This window comes from Elephas maximus, chromosome 3, assembly GCF_024166365.1.
Source record: "Elephas maximus indicus isolate mEleMax1 chromosome 3, mEleMax1 primary haplotype, whole genome shotgun sequence".
NCBI classification, from domain to species: Eukaryota; Metazoa; Chordata; class Mammalia; order Proboscidea; family Elephantidae; genus Elephas; species Elephas maximus.
Window position 1 is genome coordinate 185,222,751 of NC_064821.1, and position 26,335 is coordinate 185,249,085.

A 26,335-nucleotide genomic window follows, 5' to 3' on the forward strand; every position below is an offset into this window, starting at 1 on the left:
CGTCACCTCCCACTGGGTGGAATGGAACCTTGAGAAGAAGATCGGGCGCATGCGCGGTGCCCGGATTTCCCTGGACACCGTGAGTAGAGCCGTGGGGTTGGGCGATAAACAGGCTGTGGCCGGAGGAGGGGGAGGGGGCGTTTGCTCCGCCCGGAGTTCTCACGCCTCCTTATCCCGTTAGGTGTGGTTTGGTTCGAACCCGGGGCCCCCGGAGCCGGCTTGAGCCTGCTCCCTTGTGAAGGGGGAAAGTAGCCCCGCGGAAAGCTGTTAAAGTTGCGAAGGGGGTGCGAGAAGAGAGTTCTCCACCCATGCCCGCCGAATGGTACGGCCCTGAGCTGGTCCCTGAGCTGGTCCGGGAGCTGGCCCGACGTGTCTGAGAGAGGCCCCGGCGGGGGCGGGGAGGTGGCCCACAGAACGCGAGTTCTGTGTAGAGACGTGGGAAGATTCGATTTCGAGAAGAGGAAGAGCTCGATTGAAAGGGAGCGAGGGCGCTGAGGTGGGGGGCTACCAAGATGGCGACGGCCTCCTCTGGGCCGTCGACGATCGGATTTTCATCCGTGGATTCCGGGGTCTCTTCCTGCACCTCGTCCTCAGGTAAGCAGGGCGGGGCGTGGGCAGGGGGCTGATGACGACTGTGCGATGGGACGGAGAGCGAGACCTGGCAGGGCACCTGTAGCTGGAGGTGTTCGAGGGGTTACCGGTAAGAGGCAGAGGGTTGGATTTTCAAATAGCAGGGGTTTCTGAGCTGGCAGGGGACTGGGAGTGATGAGTGAAAAGGATGAGAAAAAAAAAAAAAAAAGAACGAGAAAAAGGAAGGTGTGGAAGATGTTGGCTGTTTTCGACAAGACCGGGTTGAGGACTCAGGAGGGGATGGAGATTGAAGGTAGGTGTAGGAAGGAAACAAGGGGAACCCAAGGGAGTAGAGAAACTAAACGGAGCACTGACAAGTAGAGAGAATTAGCGTGAGAGACAGGTAGAATCCAACTTGATTGTGGGGTTAATTGGATGAACAGTGTGAAAGAGAAGCCATGGAACTTAGAGATATTGAAGAGTTATGAGACGCTTTAGATTGCTGGGGAGTTAGCGAATCGTGAATTTTTTTGTGGTGGAAGTTATCGGACCCGGCTTTTTCCTCAGAGACTCCCCCACATGCGTCATTCCTTCTCACTTCGTCCTCCCCTTACACAAATACGCACAAACGCACACTTTGTCAAACATCTTCCTTTGGTGACTCCTATCTCTAGACGGCCCAGCTTTGAAAACGAACGGGAATTTTTGAAGAGAGCCTCAGGAATGTGGAAAATTAGGGTCAAAAGACCCTAAAAACAGTTGGGGAAGGTGAAATAGACTCTTTCCATTGCAGTAGAGGCTGAGGGAAGTGATGTTGGGAATTAGGCCTTAGAAGAGGTGGAGGAGGCTCTGAGTGCTGTGGAGGAATATTGCGTAATAGGAAATGAACTGGGAGAAAGCTTAAAATGTATCAGAAATTTGGAACTTGGAGAATGGAGCCAGGGAATATAGAGAGCTCAGAGTAGTTAGAAACTAATGAAGATTGAGGGAGGATTGAGGAGCCTGCAAGAAAAGCAACAGACTGTGTGTAGGAGGGAAAATGTGGTGGTGGTGGGGATTTTGAGTCACAATCTGTTCTAGAGGTTCCATCAGAAATGTGTGGTGTCCCACAGTGACTGTTGCCTTTGCACTGTGAGGAGGAGAGATTGCCAGATGTTGAATGTTTTAGAGATGTTGACATTTTTTAGGCCTAGGATTGCATCCTTGCCATTTTGAATTGGCTGAATAGAAGGTTCCACCTTTCACATTCCAGCTCAGATGAGCAAATACATAGTCACAAATATCTTCTTCATAAGCTGCAGTTTTCTTGAGAAGTGATTTTTGCCTTTCCTGTAAAAAGCATTCGAGGGCCACAGCATCTCTTGTTGCACTCTAAGCTTGAAGGATAAAGTGAAAGTGCCAGTTTTTTAAAAAATACAGTAGGTCCTTAATTTGAAACCTCTCCTTACCCCCATTAAAAAAAAAAAAAAAAAACATAGTAACCCAGAAATAAGAGTGATTGTGTATGGTGCTTAAGCAAACTTTTTTTTTTTAGTTGTAAATATATATGTATGTAAGAAAATATTTGCCAGTTCAACATTTTTCACATGAGCGATTCAGTGACGGTGATTAATTATGTTGTAGAACCATCACCCGAATCTTTTTTTTTTAATTTTTATTGTGCTCTAAGTGCAAGTTTACAAATTAAGTCAGTCCCTCATACAAAAATTTATATAGACCTTGCTATATACTCCTAATTGCTCTCCCCCTAATGAGATAGCCTGCTCCTGCCCTCCACTCTCCATTTTCCTGCCCATTCTGCCAGCTTCTGACCCCCTCTGCTCACTCATCTCCCCTCCAGACAGGAGATGCCAACATAGTCTCAAAGTGTCTACTTGATCCAAGAAGCTCGTTCTTCATCAGCATCTTTTTCTATCCCATTGTCCACTCCAATCGCTGTCTGAAGAGTTGGCTTTGGGAATGGTTCCTGTCTTGGGCTAAGAGAAGGTCTGGGAGCCATGACCACCGGGGACCTTCTTGTCTCAGTCAGACCATTAAGTCTGGTCTTTTTACGAGAATTTATCACCCGAATCGTTTGCCAAATTTTCTATTACCGTTAACAGATACTCAGTGCTTCCTAAACAATGACTCCTCCTCCCCCCTCTATTCTGCCCTGGTAACCACTAATAGACTTTGGTTTCTATGCATCTGCCTATTCTAGATATTTCATATAAGTAGGATCATACAGCATAAGGTTTTCAAGGTTCGTTCGTGTTGCGGCATGTATCTGGACTTCATTTCTCATTATGGTTGAGTTATAATCATTGTATTAAGCAAATTCTTAACTCAAAAGTCAGAATAGAGCCAGGGAATATAGAATGGATGTCAGAAATGATATTAATTTAAAGACGGTAAGCTTACACCCCAAAATTTGGTTCAGCCTCTGTCTCATGGAGGTATTTAACAGGTGGAAAAATTTAAGAGTAACAAGGAAATATTTTTTTTGTCTTTATTGATACATTTTTCTCCTTTTATGTCTATAATCTTACTTTAGATAGTCCTTAGGTGTTACTAAAAAAAAAAAAAAAAATTTTTTTTTTTTTTTTTTTCTATCTGGTGTTTTTTATAGGCTTTTACATTCTCTGCCAGACCCTAGGGCTAACAGTTAATAATACAGACTGGGTAAATTTTTTTTTTTTCCTTACTTTGTTTGCACCAGGTCAAAGATTAGGTTTTAGTGGACTCTACAGCTCCTTGATTCTGTTATATTCATACGTGAAGTCAAGGTGTAAATATGTCCAAGTTAAAAATAGTTTTAAATTCCTTTTTCACTTTTGTTTCATATACCCTTCATTCTCTGCTTCTTTGGCAAATGTTGAAACAGTTTTATTCAACTGTGTTTAAAGAAAAATTTTGTTCCTAAACATAACTGAAAACATTATGGGATAATTGTGTGGGTTTTTTGTTGTATAACTGTGCCCACTTAGGTTTGATCTTAGTGAATTTATGATTTTTCTCTTCAAGGGTATGTTTTTGGAGAGGGCGTGATACTTGATTCTGATGCAAAAAAGACTATTAATAAATGGTTTTGTTTGTGATTGGAGAGTGCCTCTCTATCTGGATGGCACCAGGGAATTAGGAAGTTGGCAGGAATAAAAGATGGCTATGATTTCTGGTGGCGTAGCGGTTAAGTGCTACGGCAGCAAACCAAAGGGTCGGCAGTTTGAATCTACCAGGCACTCCTTGGAAGCTCTACGGGGCAGTTCTACTCTGTCCTACAGGGTCGCTATGAGTCGGAATCGACTCGACAGCACTGTGTCTGGGTTTATGATTTCTGAAATTGTTATAAGCTAGAAGGCTAGCCTTGTAGAAACTCAAGGTGTGTGTTTGTTTTAACCATCGTAAGAGCAATTTATTATTCTTAGATGTTTAGCTGAGCTCCACTTAAATTTTAGTGAAACTCTGAAATTCTAAAGTTGAAAATCCTAGTGTTGAAAATAGATACAAAATGTCAGCGTTCAGGTGACAGGTTGACATCGTTTAAGAGAATCCACTTGTAAGCTTTGGGGGCTCAAAATCTTTTGTCGTTCAAATTAGGAAGAAGTTATTTAGAAGAGTTTTTCTCTGCCATTGTCTAGACTGTTTTTAACCATTAAGCCAGATCTGGTCTTTTATGACGCTAACAAGTGAAATACAGAGGGTAGAGCAAATCTTAAGCTCTAAGGGATGTTTAACATCTTTTCCCATTGAGATAAGTACCATATTTGGATTTGGGGGAGGCAGCTATAAATGGATATCAGTTTACAGCGGCCACCATCACGTGCTTGTTCTTACACTTTGATTGTTAATAAAAGGTGATGCAATTTGTCATCTAGTTTCAGGTTTCTGATGCGTATAAAGGGCATTTATCCCTTTCCTTCTTTTCTCCTTCATCTCATCACTTGGACAATGATACCACTTAAAGTCAGCACTGATGAGGCACTGCTGACAATGCAACCATCTGTCACACTGGCTTACAGAGAGCCTGTTTCACTGTTAAACTTCCTGTAGTCCATCAAGAGTTTTGAAATCCCATCACTGAGCACCCTTTTTACTACCACGAAGGGTGTAAAGAGTTTCTGTTTTGGAGACTCGATGTGAAGTTCGTGGAGGAATTACACCAGAAGGTTAGAGTGCTAAGGTGAGCACTGCTCCCCTGAAATAAGAGCTGTGTGATAAAATCACATTTGACTCCCCCAAGGAAGAAGAACACATGAAACTTTAGACGATCACAAACTACAGCTCTTTCTGCTTCAGAACAGAACATTGAAATTATTATCACTCTTATATGATTTTATCATGAACACAAATGATTTGGAGGTAATTTTACAGCTTCTTTCCCCAAATTTTTTTGTTGACTGCTGAGGGTAAGGGGAGGGTAACCCCAGAGGGCACAGGATTGAAGTATTTTTGCTGGGACCTTTTTCACAGGGCCAGCCTCATCAGTCCATTCAGATGACTGTTCTTCCTGGCAGTGCCCCACCAGTCAACTCTGCTGTAATATAACTCCAATGATAGGGGTTCTTGTTGAGGGTAATTTTTTTTTTTTTTTTTTAATGTAGCGTAAGCCATTTCTAGGCTGATCTCTTTCCTTTTGGTTCTTCCACACTAGTGAAAAGTAGCGCTACTTAAGTCACTTTGTGTGAGAAACTGACATTTGCGACTGTAAAGATAGATGAGAATGTCGTGCAGTCAGACCCTCACCAGATCTCAATTTGGCTGATATTTTAGAAGGAGAGACTTTTCTAGGGGGAGGTTTGACACCTTTCTTCTGTCTTGTTGATTCTACCAGAAAACTAAGGTTTGATGTTAGAATGTCATTATTTTTGCTTAACTATTTATTTCTGTTATGGCTACTCAAGCCCAATGTCAAAATGTAATTAAAGTAGACTTTATAGTATCCAGTATCTGATATTATATTAGTAATGTGTATTTACAAGTTAGCTTTGACTATCAAAGTAGCATGTTTTGCTTGCTAATTTCTGTGGGCTCTTCTCGGCTGATGTAAAACTCATTTGATTAATACCTTTGCTCAAACATGCACCACCTGATAGCAGTTAAATATTTTTATTAGCCTGTTTTTCTTTGATGATGGAAACTATAGCCTATAAAGGTGAACAACAGCGGTGACACTGGGCCAGAGGTAGAACTGAGGAAAGGGAAGGTGGTTGTTTAGCTGGGCATTTTCTTTCCTAGAATTTTAGGTTATGCTTACTTGACACAAAGGAAGCAACAAGAAGACCAACACTGTCAGTTTGTTTCTCCACTCTTCTTTTACTGGCTGTATTTTCTTGGTCAAGGATAAAAGTGTACTTCGGGAAGTATGCTGTTTCCTGATAGCTTGGCACAGGGAATCTGTTTTTATGTGTTCCAAACCCAGCCCACCATTCAGTCTCAGGGAGTGTTTGAACTGATGTTTCCTAAAGGAAACCCCCTGCTAGCTTATTTCCCCTATTGCACCTCACTTCTCCACCCTTTCCCATCAAAAGAGAGTTAGTTAGTTTCTACATATGTATTTACCATGTTTACTTTGTATCTTTGCTTTCTTATTGAAGTGAACTTCTGTTTTCTATCCGTTGCATCTTTTTTAAGATTTGTCTTCGGTCATTTTTCTTTTCCCTCCTGTGAAATTCCAGTCTGTTTATTTGTAATAATACTCTGTCCTATAGGGTCGCTATGAGTCGGAATCGACTCGACGGCACTGAGTTTTTGGAGTTTTATATGCAGTATGCATTAATTTATAAACATTTGGTTCTTAGAAAGTCTCCTTGTTTTGGGGATCTGAGAAGATTTTGTCGAAAGAGAGAGGAAGGCAGGTTCCTTCTAGGGAGTTCAATATATCTCATTATTGATTTTGTGTACTTCATTGGCAATGTGAAGTAACCCAGAATAAGCACTATTCCAGAGGATCAGTGTTGTTGATGGGGTAGGCTTAAGGCAAGGTAAGCAGAAGTTGTGGGGAGAGAATAGGGGAGAATTTTCTTTTTAGGATATATAAATAGAGGAGTCCCTGGGTGCACAAATGGTTAAATACTCGACTGCTAGCTGAAAGACTGGTGGTTCAAACCCACCCAGAGAGGCCTCAGAAGACTGGCCTGGCGATCTACTTCTGAAAGGTCTGTTAAAAAAAAAAAAAAAAAGTTGCTATTGAGTCAATTCTGACTCATAGCGACCGTATAGGACAGAGTAGAACTGCCCCATAGAGTTTCCAAGGAGCACCTGCTAGATTTGAACTGCTGACCTTTTGGCTAACAGCTGTAGAACTTAACCACTACACCACCAGGGTTTCCCCTTGAAAACCCTATGGAGCAGTTTTACTCTGCACACATGGGGACACCGTGGTTTGGAATCGACTTGACAGCTACTAACAACAGCAACAAATCGCTAGTGTAGAGTATATTAGCTTTCTTTTGTGTAGTGTAGGTAAACAAGTCTAGTAAACTTCAAGGTCCTCCAAGGGGCTTAATGGCAGAGAAGTAACTTGGCCATCTCTCTTATTTCCTTGAGGGGGTAAATTGCCTTGAAAGGGCATTGTTGGGACAGTTAATAGTCATTATGATACTCAGTAAAGCTAACCTTTTCCTGCTGAAATAATGTACATTCTAATCCAGCAGGATTCATTACTTTTTCAAGATGGATAGAATCACGTTTGGAAATAGAATTGGGAGATGGCACTCTGTCAGAAATCTCAAATGCCTCTTGGCCATGGCTGGTTTATCTAGGAGACCAAGATCTTTTAAAGAAGGATTTGGCTTTTTTTTTCATAATTTCAACCAAAGTTTTGGTGCCAAGGGATACATATTTGAGACCTGAGAACCATGTTTATCGCTAAAAAGAAATGTAGAGATGTTTTAACTTACCGCCTTTATTTTCTAAATTAGAACACTCTGGTTCAGAGAGATTGGTACTAGTGGCAAAGAGATCTGAGGGCTGTGTGCCAGCAGAATGAGTCTTAGTAAATTTGTGGCTCATTCCTTGCGACACTGCTCTTGGTTGACCCCAGGGCTGGTAAATCAAACTGCTCTCAAGCTTCTGTTTATATATTCTTTGCCTTTCTGATTTTTACGTAGAAGATCCTTGGGAATAATCGACATCTGCTAGGAAAAAAAATTAAGCTTTTCTCTGTGATGTGGCTTAGTTTTCTTAATTGGCTTGGTTCAGTCATTATTATTGATGGTACAATTTTTTAAAAAATACTATCTTTTTGTGTGCTCAGCAGTACTTCTCAGGAGGCAGGTTGACATTTTCAGACACATTTCTGAGTAGTTTCATGTGGAGAACATATTGTGCCTCCCACCTGCGGGGGTATAGTTAGAATGGCTTTCAGTGTTCCAAGTTAACTAGGACCAGAGAGATTGCTTCAGATGGTTTTTTGGTGGTGGTGTTTTTATCTATATATGTATGTGCATATATATATATATATAAATATATATATTTAACCCACTGCCGTCGAGTCAATTCCGACTCATAGCGACCCTATAGGACAGAGTAGAACTGCCCCACAGAGTTTCCAAGGAGATTATATATATACATATATGTATGTATATATATATTCTTTTCCTTCCCTTTTGAAGTCTCTGGCTCTCAATCTTTTATCAACCAGAGACCCACCTCCCCCCACCCCCCAAGAATGAGCATTTTGCTTCTAAGAAGTCTATCTCTTGGTGTTCTACATAGGAATTATTGACACATTTGTGTAGTAGTGTTGATAGGTCATTATTGAGCTGGATGTCTGGGCTGCTGCTTCTATGACCTGTTCAAGCAAAACTCCAGTTGTCTGAGGAATGCACATCCGGCCAGCCTCTAGCATCTCCAAATTATATATGTACTTCAAACACTGAAGTAAGTCACACGCTGCCTCTTCGTTTCTCATCTGGTACATGATGTCATCTCATCTCCAGCGGAAATGCTTCTGCTCTGAAAGCACAGGGAGAGGCTCTGGTTTTAAGGCCAACTCTGTTTTGTTCCATATACTGGAGGGGGGCACATTTATTTCAGAGCTAGCCACTGTCTGAAAATATATTTGTTTTAAATATCTCCTCTTTTAAGACACTACTCATTTTCCCTTCTGAAGTTTGTCACACTTCTCAGAATTATATTATTGGTTTTTCTGTTCCTTTACATTTTCTTCTTCCTCTCAGGAGTGAATTTTAGTCTCCAGTGGACTAGTACAAACCAAAAATCAAACCCTTTGCCATCCAGTTGATCCCAACTCATAGCAACTCTTTAGGACAGAGTAGAACTGTTTCCAAGGGGTGGCTGGTGGATTCAAACTGCTGACCTTATGGCTAGCAGCCAGAATCTTAACCGCTGCACCACCAGGGCTCCAGTGGCTTAGTAGTAGCAGGTAAATTTATGCTCCCACTGTAGCAGAGTCACGGTGGTGTTTTGCCAAGTGACCAGAAACCAGCCTTCCAGTACCTTTTCACCACAAATGCAGTTCAGGGTGAGACCAAGGACCAAAGTGAAATGCTTCCTTAAGACTGGTACCAACTTATTCAGAAAACTTTTCTGTGGCACAGTGTGATGATTCAACTTTGTACTTTAACAAGAATTGACTGGGTTGTTTTCACTTGCCTTGGCTGGCTCAGCTTTTCTGAAATTATTTTAGTGACATTAAAGATTTCCCAGCTTATTTTCAGAATTTAGAGGCTAGGTCTTTTAGATTTTTCAAGTCATGGCTTTCAGGAGATATGCCGAAATTAGGTATTCTTGTTTTGTAGGAGAATATTGATATTCTGAGGGATATGAAAGCTACACCTTTTCAGGGAGAGCCTCTTACACGTGGTAATATAGATTTGTTTCAAGTTATATAGGGACCTCAAAGTAATACGTAGTTGAAGAAGAGAGTGTAAGTATATAGGACTCATGCTTATGTGTAACTTGAGATTGTCAACAGTATTCTAGGTATTTTCACAAGTTTCCTTTTAGCCTGTCTCTGCAGCAGCATAATATGTAATGAGCTTATGTCAATGTAGAGGGGACAGTGATGGCAGTCTGTATGTTTGGGACTGATGAAAAGTAGTTTGCTGGAAAAAATAGGTTATAAAGCAAAGAGAATGTCAATAAAATCATCCCTGTGGAAAGATTAACGCAAAGGATGAATGGACCACATCTACCATGGCCTTCACCAGACTGAGTCCAGTACAAATAGATGGTGCCTGGCTACCACCACTGAGTGCTCTGACGGGGATCACAATAGAGGGTCCCGGACAGAGCTGGAGAAAAGTACAGAACAAAATTCTAACTCAAAAAGAAAGACCAGACTTGCTGCCTTGACAGAGACTGTAGAAACCCTGGGGGTATGGCCCCAGACACCCTTTCAGCTCAGTAATGAAGTTACTCCTGAGGTTGACCCTTCAGCCAAAGATTGGACAGGCCCATAAAACAAAACGAGTCTAAAGGGGCAAGGACTAGAAGGCAAGAGGGGACAGGAAAGCTGGTAATAGCAAACCCAAGGTTGAGAAGGGAGAGTGTTGACATGCTGTGGGGTTGTTAGCCAGTGTCATAAAACAATATGTGTACTAACTGTTGAAAAGAAACTAGTTCGTTCTGTAAACCTTCTTCTAAAGTACAATTAAAAAAAAAAGTTTTGAAAATAAAATATTTCCTTTGGTGGGGGAATCATCCTTGTGTTTCCTTTTTCTTTAGTTGTTAATTTTTCTATGTAACATGCACATTAAAAATATTTGTTATAGAAAATTTGTACAGGTAAGGGAAATAGAAACAAAGTTACAAAAATCAACTCAATCCCCCTAACCTTGGTATAATCTTTTGAACCTTTTCCGTATGTATCAATACATGTAAACTTATAGATACAGTCATGTGTCACTTAACATCCACAATACGTTCCGTGAAATGGGATGTTAATATGTTTCAGACGTTGTATGAATACCACAGTAAATGTTTTACAAAAAATGACATCATACTCTTTAATTTTTTTTAACCTTTTTCCCTCACAATTTATTATGACATCCTATCCATAAAGATACATAAAAATAATGATTCTATAGTATTCCTTTTTATAGCTGCACCATAATTAATATTACCAATTTTGTGTTGTTATTCACATAGGTTCTTTCCAGTTAAAGCTATTGTAGACAATACTGTGATAAGCATCCTGGTATATACATCTTTGTCCACTTGACTGATCATTTCCTAAGGATAAATTCCTAGAAGTGGACTGGTGGGTCAAGTTGTATGTTTATTTTTAAGGCTTTTGTTAGATACTGCAGATTATCCTCCAGGAGTGGGGTGCCCTCAACTAAAATATATGTGCATTCTTTTTTTTAAAAGGATAGGGTCTTGCACATAAAGAAGTCTTAACACCTGAAATTTTTTTTGCCAATCTGAAATCATTTCAGGGAGAAGAGGGTTGGGGTGCAGGTTTTGTGACCACTCCTGGAATTTTTCTGCTGGGACTTCTCCTTTTCTCAGTTTTTGCATATTTGCCTAGAACTGCGAAAAACATCTCACATTTGATGGTATGGTGCTGGGGATCAGGCCAGGTCCTGTTCTTAACCTTAAACTTTAGAATACTTTTAAAAATCTGCTTTTTTCTGCTGTAAGCAAGTAGAATCCCCAGAAGTAAGTGATAATTTTCTGTTTTTCCTCATTTAGGTTTCAACTTTCTGTGCTGTGGGGTCAACCGTAAGAGAGGTAGATCCGATGTGTGTCTGTGCTGAAGAAGGCATGAGCTCCTCGCAGTAACTAGCAGCCAGCACCTCTTCTCTGTAACAGCTGCAGACTTTTTGTAATAGTAGCGCATGAAGTCTTCTGAGAAGGCTGTGGCTGTCTCGCAAACATTTGACTATAGCTCCTGTGTCCCTTTGCCCCCTCCTCCAAAAAAAATGCCATGTGAGATAAAATTATCTTTTCTCACAGTTCAAATTATAATATGAATTATTTGACTACCTCTTATCCTCCCATTACTTCAGTTCATTTTGTTTCAGTAAACTCAGCTCTTTTCTTTTCCCTTTCTGCTGCACTTCTCGTTTCCCCTGGTCCTTCCCATTCTGTAGAGGGGTGTCATAATTCTCAATTATAATAATAATTGCTAGTATTTGTAGAATATTTATTCTATGTTAAGTGCTATACATGATTTATCTCATTTAATTCTCATAACAACCGTATGAGGTACATGCTGTTATTTCCGCATTTTATGGCTGAGGTAACCAAGACCTAGAGAAGTTGTAACCAAACCCGCTCAAGGTTACCTAGTTAGTAAGTAAATGGGTCCAGTATTCAAACCTAGATGTTCTGATTCCAGAGCCCACATTCCCAATCGCTGTGCTATTAACTGCTTTCCTCACTAATCTGAAAGTTGAAAGTGTTGTGTGACCTAATTTGATTTTAAATCAGATTAAATATTTGTCGTTGAATGGGTACTTACTGAACCAAGAGTCCTTGGTGAAGGAGAGAATAGTACAGAAGGGAACTTGGTCTTCTGTCCTTAGTCCTCCTAAAAAAGCAACAAAAACCTGAGCTTCTCTGCATAATACGTAGTTATTGATTATTCTTTTCAGAAAAATATTTTAAAATTTAATGTGGGTTTAATGCTAAGGAAATGGAGCCTTGGTGGTACAGTGGTTAAAGCGCTTGGCTGCTAATTGAAATGTCAGTAGTTTGACCTTACCAGTCGCTCTGTGGGAGAAGGATGTGGCAGTTTGCTTCCTGCAAACCCTACTCTGTCCTATAGGTTGGTATGAGTTGGAATCGACTGGATGACAGTGGGTTTGGGTTTTTTTTGTTTTATACTAAGGATCGATAACTGATTCTGCAGTCAATTTCAAGGTCCCTAAAACAACAGGCAAAAGTTTACCTATCACAAGTGCTTTTCAAAAAATTTTTTTTGGACACTGCAAATTCAGTAGTCATAAGCCTGATGTTTTTAATTAGAGAAAATCATGGTATTATGTACACCAAAAAGAAAATTCTAATCTGAGATGAATGGAGCTCTCTTTTTCTCGTAAAATTGTTAATTCTTGTTACAGAGACAAAAAAAGAACTTTCGACTACTAGGGAAGAGCTTAACATCTACAAAGCTGTGAAACTGCTCTTTTAAGTATCAGACTTGAAATACAGTTTCTGCTGCTCTAGATTACTGGCATTGTCTGGTTCAGAGCAAGGATAATCTCGAAAGAAGTGAAAGGTACTTTTCCTACTATTGATATGGGTAACTGCTGCCAGAGGAATGGAGCCCTGGTGGCGTAGTGGTGAAGAGCTTGGCTGCTAACCAAAAGGTCAGCAGTTTGAATCCACCAACTGCCTCTTGGAAATCCTATGGGGCAGTTTTGCTCTGTCCTGCAGAGTCGCTGTGAGTTGGCGTCAACTGGACAACAATGGGTTTGTCCAGAGGAATAGAGTATGTTTATTGTTAATTTCATTGTAAGGAACTGAAGGAGGACTGTGATGTTAGTCCTTTATCAATGAAAATGAAAAATAGATGTCCTTGTCCCATGAGGAGGGTGTTACCTCAGGGAAGAAAATATGTTTATATTGTCTATTAGCAATACTGAGATTTATTTAATTTGTTAAAACATTTTAGTTCCCTTTTTTGTCTCTCCTAGACTCTAGGTGGCCAGGAAATTGAAAACTAAACATGGTTTAGAGGAAAAAGAGTTAGGCCACCTTCACTCTGTGATTTTGAGTACATCCATTGACCTCTCTCTGTTCCTCTGTGCTCTTATTTATAAAATAGAAGGATAGACTAAACATCCTTAAAGGCCCTTTCTGAATGACCTTTTCCCCCTAGATATAAATGGTTATTGATGTGTTAGTTTGAAAATGGGCAAGTAGCTTCATTTTTAGCTGAGGGAGCTAAATTCTTAGCTTGGTCTGTTTAATAATCAGTTTTCATTAACAGCTGTAGATTTTCACCCAGACTGAACATGACTTTGCCAGAATAAAAAAAAAAAAAATTCCGAAAGTCAGTGTACTCTTGTTCCTCTAGGTCTTTTTCGTTGTTTCTGCAGAGGAATTAAGGCTCTAAATCACTATGATTCGTTCTGTATTATCTGACCCATTCAAAAATAAGTTGTTTGAACTATTATTGTTTGTTTTCTGATGTAGCTTGTTTGTCTCGGCTTTATTTTTTAGTCTCCAATAAAGCAACATTAGCTAGTTGTTTAGAATGCTTCTTGGTTCAGGGCTTATTAATAAAGTAGGAGTCCCACAGTCATAAGGGAAACAAACTGGGCATAAATGTGGAAGTTACTGGAATATAAAAATAATTTCACTGATAGAGCTTCAACCTTAATGCTTACTTTTCGCTGAGAAAATCTTTCAGAAAGAAGTCAGCTGAGATGAAGAAATTTGATAATCCAGATTTGCTTTCTTTTGTAAACTTAAATTATTTTTCCCCTAAACTTCTTATTATGAGAAATTTCAGACATATACAAAGTAGAAAGAGTAGTATAATACACCTCCATGTACTCATCACCTAGTTTCAGCAGCATTTGCCAATCTTGTTGCATCTATACTTCCCCATTCCCCCATCTCTACTCTCTGGAATATTTTAAAGCAAGCCCTGTCCTTAAGTGATTTCATCCATAAATACTTCAGAATGTTTTTCTACAGATAAGGACTCTTTGTATGTGTGTTTGTAGATAAAGGGATTTTTAACATAATCACATCTAGGAAGTTAACTGTAATGACAAGCATAAGTGATTTTATCGAGCTTCGCTTTACTACACTTTGCAGATACTGCATTTTTTACAAATTGAAGGTTTGTGTTAACACTGCATTGAGCAAGTCTATTGGTGCCATTTTTCCAGCAGCATGTGCTCACTTCTTGTCTCTGTGTCACATCTTGGTAATTCTCGCAATATATCAGACTTTTTCATCATTACTATATCTGTTATGGTGATCTGTGATCAGTGATCTTTGATGTTACTATTGTAATTGTTTTGGGGCACCACGAACCATGCCCATATAAGATGGTGATCTTAATCGATAAATGTGTGTGTTCTGACTGCTCCACTGACTGGCCAGTCCTCTCTTTTCCCTCTCCTCGGGGGCTTTCCTGTTCCCTTAGATATAACGGTATTGAAATTAGGTCAGTTAATAACGCTAATGGCTTCTAGGTGTTCCAGTGGAAGGAAAATTCACACCTCTCTTACTTTAAATCAAAAGCTAGAAATGATTAAGGTTAGTGAGGAAGACATGTTGAAAGCTGAGATAGGCAAAAGCTAGACCTCTTGTGCCAAACAGTTGGCCAAGTTGTAAATGCAAAGGAAAAGTTCTTGAAGGAAATTAAAAGTGCTGCTCCAGTGAACACACCAGTGATAAGAAAGCAAAACAGCCTTATTGCTGATAAGGAGAAAGTTTTAGTGGTCTGGATAGAAGATAAGACCAGCCACAACATTCCCTTAAGCCGAAGCCTAACCCAGAGCAAGACCCTAACTCTCTTTAATTCTTTGAAGGCTGAGAAAGGTGAGGAAGCTGCAGAAGAAAAGTTTGAAACTAGCAGAGGTTGGTTCATGAGGCTTAAGGAAAGAAGCGGTCTCCATGCCATAAAAGTGCAAGGTGAAGCATCAGGTTATCCAGAAGATCTAGCTAAGATAATTGATGAAGGTGGCTACACTAAACAACGGATTTTCAGTGTAGACAAAACAGCCTTTTACTGGAAGAAGCTGCCATCTAGGACTTTGATAGCTACAGAGGAAAAGTCGGTGCCTGGCTTCAAAGCTTCAAAGGACAGGATGACTCTCTTATTGGGGGCGAATGCAGCTGGTGACTTTAAGTTGAAGTCATTACTCTTTTTACCATTCTGAAAATTCTAGGACCCTTAAAAATTATGTTAAATCTCCTCTGCCAGTGCTCTGTAAGTGAAACAACAAAGCCTGAATGACAGCACATCTGTTTATGGTGTGGTTTACTAAATATTTTAAGCTCACCGTTGAGACCTACTGCTCAGAAAAAAAGATTCCTTTTAAAATATTACTGCTCCTCAACAGGTCACTTGGTCACCCAAGACTTCTGATGGAGATGTACAAGGAGATTAATGTTGTTTTAATGCCTGCTAACACAATATCCATTCTGCAGCCCATGGATCAAGGAGTAATTTTAACTTTCAAGTCTTATTATTTAAGAAATACATTTTTGTAAGACTGTAGCTGCCATACACAGTGATTCCTCTGATGGATCTGGGCAAAATAAATTGAAAACCTGGAAGGGATTCACCATTCTAGATGGCGTTAAGAAATATTGTGATTCATGGGAAGAGGTCAAAATAGCACCATTAACAGGAGTTTTGAAGTTGATTTCAACCCTCATGGGTGACCTTGAGAGGTTCAGGACTTCAGTGGAGGAAGTAACTGCAGATGTGGTGGGAATAGCAAGAGAACTAGATGCAGAAGTGAAGCTTGAAGATGTGACTGAATTGCTGCAATCTCATGATAAAACTAACGGATGAGGAGTTGCTTCCTATGGATGAGCAAAGAAAGTGGTTTCTTAAGCTGGAATCTACTCCTGGTGAAGATGCTGTGAACATTGTTGAAATGACAACAAAGGATTTAGGGTATTACATAAACTTAGTTGATAAAGCAGTATCAGGTTTTGAAAAGATTGACTCTAGTTTTGAAAGAAGTTCTGTCTACTGTGGGTAAAATGCTATCAAAAAACATCCGCATGCTACAGAGAAATCTTTTGTGAAAGGCAGAGTCAGTTGAAGCGGCAAACTTTATTGTCTTATTTTAAGAAACTGTTGCAGCCACCCCGGCCTTCTGTAATTACCACCCTGATCAGTCAGCAGTCATAACATTGAGGCAAGACCCTCCAGCAAAAAGATTACAACTTGCTGAAGGCTCAGATGAGGGTTACCATTTCTTAGCAATAAAGTATTTTTTAATTAAAGTATGTGCATGTTTTTTTTTTTTTAGTCGTAATGTGTTACACACTTAGTAGACTACAGGATAATGTAAACATAACTTTTATATGCACTGGGAAACAAAAAAATTCCTGTGAGACTCTATTGTGGTGGTCTGAAACTGAACCTGCAATATCTCCGAGGTATACCTGCATTTATTTCTTCTTCTGTGATTCCTAACTGTCTCAGGAATGTGTTTTTACAGGGTTTCATGTTTTTTTTTCCTCACATTTTATTTGGTCACCATTTTATTTGGTGGATATGTCTCTTTAAGTCTCTTTAAGTTCCCACTCCCTGTAGTACTGTTTTGAAAATCAAAGGAGCTATGTTTATAAGCTTGTTTTTTTTAATAGTCATCAAATTTATTTTTTATTGAGCATTAACATGTATAAAGTACATAAATTGCGTTAATCTCAAGTGTACAGCTTGGTGATGTTTTATTACGTATACCCCTATGCTACCTCCCAGGAGCCATTGTGGCGCAGTGGTCAAATGTCCGGCTGCTAACCAAAAGGTCAGCAGTTCTAACTCACCAGCCGTTTTGTGGGAGAAAGATGTGGCAGGCTGCTTCTGTAAAGATTATGGCCTTGGAAACCTATGGGGCAGTTCTACTCTGCCCCTTAGGGTTGTTATGAGTCAGAATCGGGTTTTTGTGCATCCACCACCAGAGTCAAGATATAAAATGTTTCCAACACCATACAAGGTTCCCTTATGCCCCTTCCAAGAATGTACTCCCTTTAAGGTAACCTTTATTCTGACTTCTAGTGTCAGTTATTAGTTTTGCCTGTTACTGAACTTCATATAAGTAGAATTACATAGCATGCACTTTTTTGTGCCTGCCTTCTTTCAATCAGCATGTTGGTATGTGTATTAGTAGGTTTTTTTTTTTTTTAGTATTAGTATTACTGGTAGTATTACACTGTGTGAATGTGCCACAGTTTATCCATTTTCCTATTGAGAGACATTGGGTTGTTTCTAATTTGGCTTCTTAATGAGTAAAGCTGCTAAGATATTTTGTACATGTCTTTTTATGAAGTCAAATTCACCTTTTTTTTTCTTTAATAATTTTTATTGTGCTTTAAGTGAAAATTTACAAATCAAGTCAGTCTCTCACACAAAAACCCATATACGCCTTGCTACACACTCCCAATTACTGACCCGCCTAATGAGACAGCCCGCTCTCTCCATCCACTCCCTCTTTTCGTGTCCTTTTCGCCAGGTTCTACCACCTCCACCCTCTCATCTCCCCTCCAGGCAGGAGATGCCAACATAGTCTCAAGTGTCCACCTGATCCGAGAAGCTCACCCCTCACCAGCATCCCTCTCCAACCCATTGTCCAGTCCAATCCATGTCTGAAGAGTTGGCTTCAGGAATGGTTCCTGTCCTGGGCCAACAGAAGGTCTGGGGGCCCTGACCACCGGGGTCCTTCCAGTCTCAGTCAGACCATTAAGTCTGGTCTTATGAGCTAAATTCACTTTTTCCACTGTTGATATTTTTTCAAATAATACTATGTTTTAGGTGAAAGTTTACACAGCAAATTAGGTTCCTACATGACAGTTGTATACAGATTGCTCAGTGACGTTAGTTTCGTTTTTCACAATATGTCAACGTTCTCTTTAATTGCATTATGGTTGTTCAGTTTCCAGTGTACCAGTTTCCCTGCCCCCTATCTTCTCATCTTTGCTTTAGAGTAATTGTTGACCTTTTGGTCTCATATAGATGGTTTTGTAATAGAGTACTTTATTCAGAGGTAATATCCTTAATTTTGTGTGCCAATCTGTTATTTTACTAAAAGGTGACCTCGGAATAGTTTTGGTTCAATATTTAAAAAGTAACTTTATATTTTTCAATAAATGTTTTTAGTACCACAATATTAGGACTTTTATTAGCAATCTGTGTTGTTTGCTTTAAACAATTGTTTTTCTAAAATAAATATCTATTAACTGTTTTAAAAAACAAAACATACACCTACTCAGACTCTACCCCAGACTAAAACCTCTTTGGTAGTTAGAGACTAGATGTGGCTATTTTTAAAGTTCTACTGGTGATTCAGATGAGTGTCGTCTTTCAGAACCACTGTCTTACCTGGCGGTGGCCAATCACATATCTGCACTATATTTCAGCCATATCACCTGATTATTAGAGGTAAATCTCTAGTCCAGGCTTATGACTCTGGATAATCAAGCAGAAAGGGACTTAATGAAAGGATATTGACTAGTTCATTGACTAAATGAGGAGGCAGAGGAACCAGGTCCAGGGGTAACTGGGACCAGCAAGATCCTGCCACAAGAACACTCTAGTTTGGATGTTTATAAGCTTTTAAAGTGCTATACAAATAAAAATTATTTGACCAGAGAAATACCTTCCTTAAAATGTATCAGAGTTTCACTTTAGTCTCATAGCCAACATTAAGGATAAATAAGAGAATGTAGAAATGCCAGAGTAATAGAGAAAAAAGCAGAAATAATTTAACATTGACCTAGTGCTGAGATATATTAAAATCGAGCCAGTGGGGGAGAAGCTGGTTTAAGATCCTCTCTATAGCATTTATAGTCAAACTATCAGCGTATATGCTGGGTGTGAGGATACTCACCCTTGGGTAATGTGCTCTCTAGTCTTGTAGCATATGCCACATTTCCTGGTACAGACTGATGATGATGTAGGTATTTTAATAATGATCCTTCAGAGTTTTGGCTTGGATGAAGAGCGGTAGTTCCCAAAATCTTCAGGAAAAAGATTTCCCCCTGAGGAAAAGTGGATTTTAATATTACAACTCTGCATTATAAAGCACTCAGCTGTGAACCAAAAGGTTGGCGGGGGCTCAAACCCATCAGCTGCTCCGTGGTAGAAAAGACCTGATAATCTGCTCTCAAAGATTATAGTCTAGGAAGCACTAAGTTCGACTGTGTCATATAGGGTCGCTATGAGCTGGAATCTACAGCACACAACAACATATATATATATACCACCTGAAAAGAGAAAATTATGGGATGACAGTATACTTATCAGAGAGTATTTTTCACAGAGATGCTAGAAAACAAATTTCCTGCAGAAAAATATTCTGGTCCTATCCATAAGGATGAATTTAATTCTTAAACATTGTCTAACTGGCATTACCAAGCCAAGTGTTGCCCTGCTGAGTTGGATTTCTTCTCTTCTTTTCCTCCTTTTCATCATCATCTTTTTTTTTTTTTTTCCTGACATTTTCTCCTACAGTTATAAAATACTTAGGTTCTTATAGAAGAGAAGGCTTCATAGTGAGATAAACAGGTGCAGTGCTGGTTAATTTTTAGTCTGATGAACTTCTTCAGTAGACAATTTCTCATTGGCAGAGCCTTGGGCCAAGTGGTCAAGTCTTAGTAGATGATACCTGGTTCCTTATACTGCCAGTCTGCTCTTCATTGGGTTTCTGGGCCAAGCGGGGTATTACAGCAAGATCAGTACAATTCACTAGGTCCCCTCACCTGCCCCCCTTTTCTTCTGTAGCAGGTTGAATCTCCGATCTGTATTCTAGGGCCAAAACTTCAGGCAAGGAAGAGAGTAAGTCTTGGGTGTCACTTCTACTTCCTCTGTCTCTTGGTTTGAGTGTTAATATTTATATGCCAGTATCTCCTTTTCTTCCTGCTTCAGCTATAGTGCTTTTGGGATTATTCCCAGTTCTGCAGGTACAGTGAACAAAGGAATTGACACCAAAATTCCATTATGCGAAGTCTTCCCACCCACATTCTGGATACTTTGCAAGAGTGTAGCAGCCCTAGAGCTACATGTCTTGTGTGATAAAACTAGGAAAGTTGGCAGAATAGAACTTTTTAGGAAGAAAGCCCCAAACTTATTCTCTGCTTTGAAATTACTGATCTGCTTTTCTCTCCATTGCTCAACTTTGTCCAGTGACTCCTTGCATGCAGAAGAGGTTATTTTTTACGTGTTACTGCCAGACTAGGACTGGATGCTGGCTCTTGTCTCTGCCAGATCCCCTCCTAACCCCTTCCTCTGGAGTAAAACAGGAAGGGATAGGCCAGGTACTGACCAAGGGATCTGGAATCGGTGTTTGTCTTTAACTGAAAGCACATTGATTTCCTCACTGAGAATCACTGATTCTGTAGTTAGGTGTGTGCACATGTGTTGGAGGGGGAGGGGTGCTAAGGAGTTTGGGAGGAGGCAGGTAACTTGGGATCCCAACTGGAATTTCATGTAGATGTAGATAGCTGGACATTGAGCCTTGCTACGCATGCTTTAGAAATCACGTTGTAATCTAATAGCATCTGAACTTGTCTAACTTCAAAAGGAGGAGTAAGAATCAGACTCAGCCCAAAGCTGATTCCTCTGAGGTGGAAGTAAGACATACCACCACTCTCCAACTTTTTCATCATTTCTGACACCAGCCATCCTCCCTATGGCAGCGTCTACTTCTCTGCTAGGTTCAATAATTCATTGCAGCGGCCACACAGAACTCACAGACCATACTCAACGATTATGTGGTTTATTAGGGAAATAACAGGATATTACTCAGGAGAAAGGATACAGTTTGTCACTCAGGACAACTTCCAACCAGGATGGCTCTCAGCTCCTTCTCTGCCATGCCCACAGGCAGACCCTTTTCTCAGCTGGCCAGCTGACAGCCCTTCTCTTGACCACACCAGCTTATGGTCCTCCTCTCAGCCATACCAGCTGACAGCCCTTTTCTTGGCTTATACCAGGCAGCAGACCCTTTTCTTGGTGTGTCAGCCAGTAGGCCCTTCTCTAGGTGTCTGCTCTGCTCGAACAAGTGTTAACAGCCCTTCAGCTCTGGTGACAAGTGCCCAGAGGCACACCACTCCACCAGCAAGCCTCCTGCCTGAACGTACTCAGCTCTTTTTCACTCTGGTGGGTTGGCAAGCCCACTGCAGCTGTCTGCTGCCCCGTGTGTCTGCTGCTTGCACTGCTGCAGCTGTTGATCTGCTGCTGCGCTCTGCTGGTCTTAAGTGTTGCAGCTCTCTCTCTCCTGGGTCTAGGATATTCTCATCACAGTACCCCGGGTCTTTGTTCCAAAGGACATGTCGTGCTCTAGATTCTTCTTAATGGTAGCGAGGTCCTCCTCAACCTCTGTGGAATTAACCCCTATATTCAATTTCAAGGCATGGCCCTCCCAGCCAGACCACGAATTGAGCAGTCCCCTTGGTAGACCACAGTTAGGGAATTTGCAGAGCAATCGACCAGTTCCCTGAAAGGTCACTTAATCCTATTGGTTGGTTTTATGCATCCTATTTGCATAGTATACTGACCCATCTGTTGGAAGATTGTGGCCTGGGCAGCCATTTTGGCAGAATTATAAACCCAAGGCCAGAGACTATATATGAAAGAAATCCATTGCACTGCACATATTTGTATAAAACCTTGCAGTCCATAAAGTGCTTTGCGCTTTACAGGAATCTTCTAATAGAGATTCCTTTTCTTTTTAGTTAAATAAAGAGAATAATTTGCTTGATGCACTGTAGGGATTTGAACTCAAGCCTTCTGATTTTTACATAGCTCAGCATTTTGACTTTCAGCTGAAAGGCTTGTAAAATGTAAGAGGTTCAACTATTTTTTGTTGGTTGACACCTTAAATTCTGCAGTAATTAGCAGTTTTGAATGTAAATCTGAGTTGTCCTGGTTTGTTGTTCCTTGGAAACCTTAGCTTATGATTCCAGTCCTGAACTTACCTAGTTTTTCACCCAGCTGAAGTTGCCCAAGTGAAGATGAGTCATCCTAGAAAACGTATAGATTAGTGGGTTCTGCTGCAGAGAAGTAGTAGTGAGAACTGACTGTTTTTCCAATTTTCTGGGTTGTTATGTGCACATCTTTCTAACAGCTGGACGACATTTCTCTTGCCCCTTTTTTGGGGGGGAAGAGAGGAATGAAAACCATCTGTTCCCCTTGTTTTGATACCTTGCCTCACTATGAGGAAAGAAATTTTGCTGCTGTACTTATTGGTGCCATAAGTACTTGTCTTTACTGTTATGTGCCATCAAGTCAATTCCGACTCATAGTGACCCTCTTGGACAGAGTAGAACTGTCCCATAGAGTTTCCAAGGAGTGGCTAGTGGATTTGAAGTGCCAACCTTTTGGTTAGCAGCCAAGCCCTTAACTACTGAGCCACCAGGGCTGCCGTAAGTACTTAGCCTGTGGCTTTTCTACTACTAAGGTCTATCAGCCTCTCTCCCTCTGAGCCCAGTCATATTCTGAAATTCAGGGGCACTTGATCATTTGTCTTAAAACAGTCATAATTAGAGCTTTATCTGATTGCTCTCAACCCCATGTGTCTCGGTTCTTGCCTCACCATTAATCCTCATATATGAACTGGAACAGAGGTCTTTATATTCAGACATTAGCTTATATAATTGAAGATACGTCCCAGTTGGACTCCTCTTTTTAGTTTTCTTTCATATGGCTAGTCTTTATTCCATCTGAATCCTTTAGATCTTGGTTGGAGTGATATTCAGTAGTCTTTCTAGGTAATGGCCAGCTTTCTCTAATGTGAGGGAAAGGAAAGCCTGCTTCTGTTAGCATCACATGGATGAAGGTTATAGGAATGGCAAATGCTTTAGATTTAACCTTTCAGAGCAGATTTTCTATAGGCATGTTCTTAGGTACTTTCTAAACATCCTTGCTCTTGAACTCTCCTGAATTTAATTTAAGTAGATAAAGGTCATAAGTAATACTTGTGAGGTTTAACCACAGACGTATCATGTCTGCGTTGAATAAATATTTAGTAAGTAAATTTTAAACCAATAAATTTCTGTTGACAGCAGAAATTAGAATGAGGGGTCAGTTTCTGCTGTACTGAATGTGTTTTCATTATTTTGACATTGCATCTTCTCATCTTTAGCCCTTCATCTCTATAGACTTATTGCCTCCTTGTCATCTCTTTCATCCAAAGTAAAAAAACATGGAGTATAGCACCGTAGGTAGGCCCCAGAGTTCTTACCCTTTTAGCTGTAATCAAGCCCCAAACTTTCCATCAAGTCTTGGGTATGTCTTAAACCCTTTCTTTTTCAGCCATGCTGTCAAATGAGGCCCTGTGACTGTACTGGTTAAATAGATCAAGAACAGAGTTATATTTCCCAGCGAAAATATTAACACTTGAGGTAGAAAAGGGGCTAAACCAGAATGGCATAAGGACTCTGTGAAGGTGACGGCGGAAGAGGAAGGGGTATTTAAAATCCCTACGAATCTGGGATCACTGAGCAAGAGGTAGGAGCTCATTGTCGTGTTTAGTTGGATTCAGACTCTGATTCTTTCAGTGTGCCTGACAGAGACTGTGTGAGTGCACGCTTGTAATTGTATTTTGTTTGTTTGTTTGTTTGTTTGTTTTAACAGCCTCTGGAATCAAGAGATCCATGGCATCTGAGGTGAGTTTCATATTGGTACCATGGCTACTAAAACTAATTCTGGGATAGAAGGATACCTGTTTAGGATATCTTTATTTTCCCCCTGCTTAGGTTTTGGAAGCTAGACAGGGCTCTTATATCTAGGCTAGAAATTATACAAAGCCAAAAAAATACGTAAAACAATTACTGTCAGGCCGATTCCAACTCGTGGCAGCCCCATGTGTTACAGAGGAGAACTGCACCATAGGGCTTTCTTGGGAGTAATCTTTACGGAAGCAGATCGCCAGGCCTTTCTTCTGGGGTGCTGCTGGATAGGTTCAAACTGCCTGCCTTTAGGTTAGCAACCAATTGCAAATTGTTTGCTCCACCTATAGACCTGAAATACACAATTCATTATGAGTATTATTAATATCTCACATTTATTGAGGGCACTTTTTTTTATTGTGTTTTAAGTGAAAGTTTACAATTCAAGTCAGTTTCTCATATAAAAACTTAAACACACAGTATTATATCACCCTAGTTGCTCTCCCTACAATGTGACAGCATACCCCTCTCGACCCTGTATTTCCCATGTCCATTCAACCAGCTCCTGTCTTCATCTGCCGACTCATCTCACCTCTAGATGGGAGCTGCCCACATAGCCTCATGTGTCTACTTGAGCTAAGAAGCACACTCCTCACCAATATCATTTTATGTCTTATAGTCCAGTCTAATCTTTGTGTGAAAAGTTGGCTTCAGGAATGGTTTTAGTTTTGGGCTAATGGAGAGTCTGGAGGTCATGACCTCTGGGGTCCTGCCAGTCTCAATCAGACCATTAAGTCTGGTCTTTTTACTAGAATTTGAAGTCTGCATCCTACTTTTCTCCTGCTCCATCAGGGATTCTCTGTTGTGTTCTCTGTCAGGGCAGCAGTCATTGGTGGTAGCTGAGCACCATCTAGTTCTTCTGGTCTCAGGCTGATGGAGTCTCTGGTTTATGTGGCCCTTTCTTTTTCCTGGGCTCGTACTTCCCTTGTGTCTTTGATATTCTTTTCCTTTATTGGGCATTTTTTAATGTACCAAAAAAACTGCGATAAGTTTTCTTTGTGTTGTTGTTGTGTGTACTGTTGAGTCAATTCCAACTCATAACGGCCTTGTAGGACAGAGTGGAATTGCCCCGTAGGGTTTCAAAGGCTCTAGTCTTTATGGAAGAAGACCGCCACATCTTATTCCCAAGGAGCAGCTGGTGGGTTTAAACCACTGACCTTTTGGTTAGTAGACAAGCACTTAACTGTTGTGCCACCAAGGCTCTTTTCCCTTTATAGATATTCTTATTTAATCCTGAAAACAACCTCTATGAGTAAGTACGGTTGTTTTCACTGTTTTACAGATAAAGAAAATGAGGCTTAGAGATTCTCTAACTTGCTCAAAGTCATATAATTAATAAATGGTGAGACTAGACTCAAACTCAGGCAGTTTGACACCAAAGTCAACTTTCTTAACTGTTTTTCTGTTACTGCCTCCTAGTCTTAAACCTTCAGGAATTACACAGAAGCTGTAATTTCCTAAGTTTCTCTTTTCTGTGTAGAATATCTTAACTTTCTTCCTATGGAGTATTTCTTAACTTTTCTTCTCATTTTTTCTTCACTTCTGGGTTTTGTGAAAGGGTCCTTTTGGCTAGGGATTCAAGTTTTTTCCCTAAACATCTTCCTAGATCTGTCAGGTTATATACTGAGGGTTTTCTGGTACTAAGGGCCTTGCCAAGAAAAGTAGAACTTGAATATCAGGCCACAAGATCGTGACATCCTATTTCCACTAGTCTTTTTGCCTTCTGGCTTATCAACTTAATGAGTATTGACATCATGAAGAGTGCCTTCATGTCCGTTGCCCTGGCATCTTGGCTTTTGGTAATAGCCTTCTAGGTTCTGTTCTGCTAGTCTTCTCCCTTATTTCAGGGGCACTTATGTGGGTGGAAAGCAAAGTCATGTCATCTTCTTGGAATCTTGTTGAAGCACTATAGCTCCCATCTCAGAGGAGCCATCTTATTGCCTCACCATTATAATTCTTGGGCTGTAAAGTTACATTTGATAGTGGCTACATCATTTCTGCTAGTAAATTCAGTTTGAGCAGATAATGTTCAGATTGCGTTGAGGGTTAGAGGAGTAAGAGGGATAGTTATTTCTTAAAAGAAGCTGGTGAAAAAAAGAAGGGGTCTGTGGAACTTTACTTTTAACTTATCTTGCTTTTGTGAGCTGAGATTTATCATTTTTTCTGGGGCTGCTATTCCCTACTTCCTCTGTTTCTACTTTTCTTCAATGATGGTCATTTTTATTTTCTACAGCATTTTTCTGAGAACCAAGAGTAAAATATGTGTCCCTTAGAGCTTTCTCTGTTATTTTAGCAAGTTAATGTATTGGGAAGCAGCACTATAGCTGTGTGCATGCATGGGGTAGGTCTTCTAAAGATTTTATGAAATGTCCTTAACCTTGAAAGGGTGTGTTGAGTCTTTTGATTTAATGTACCATCAGGATAGCTGTTTGGCGTATTACATGGG

General features: G+C 40.3%; 1 protein-coding gene across 8 annotated transcripts in view; it reads left to right on the top strand.

Annotated features, from left to right (window-relative positions):
• The first annotated feature begins 21 nt into the window (after window positions 1-21).
• PIP5K1A (phosphatidylinositol-4-phosphate 5-kinase type 1 alpha) overlaps window positions 22-26,335 on the top strand; it is a 54,168-nt gene continuing 27,854 nt past the window's right edge. For 4 of the 8 annotated variants that reach the window (XM_049880440.1, XM_049880438.1, XM_049880441.1 and 1 more), the window contains exons 1-2: window positions 86-594; window positions 23,795-23,826. In XM_049880440.1, the coding sequence (XP_049736397.1) occupies window positions 513-594; window positions 23,795-23,826 (114 nt within the window). In that variant the 5' untranslated portion in view covers window positions 86-512. The other 4 variants (XM_049880446.1, XM_049880445.1, XM_049880444.1 and 1 more) reach the window with 4 other exon arrangements.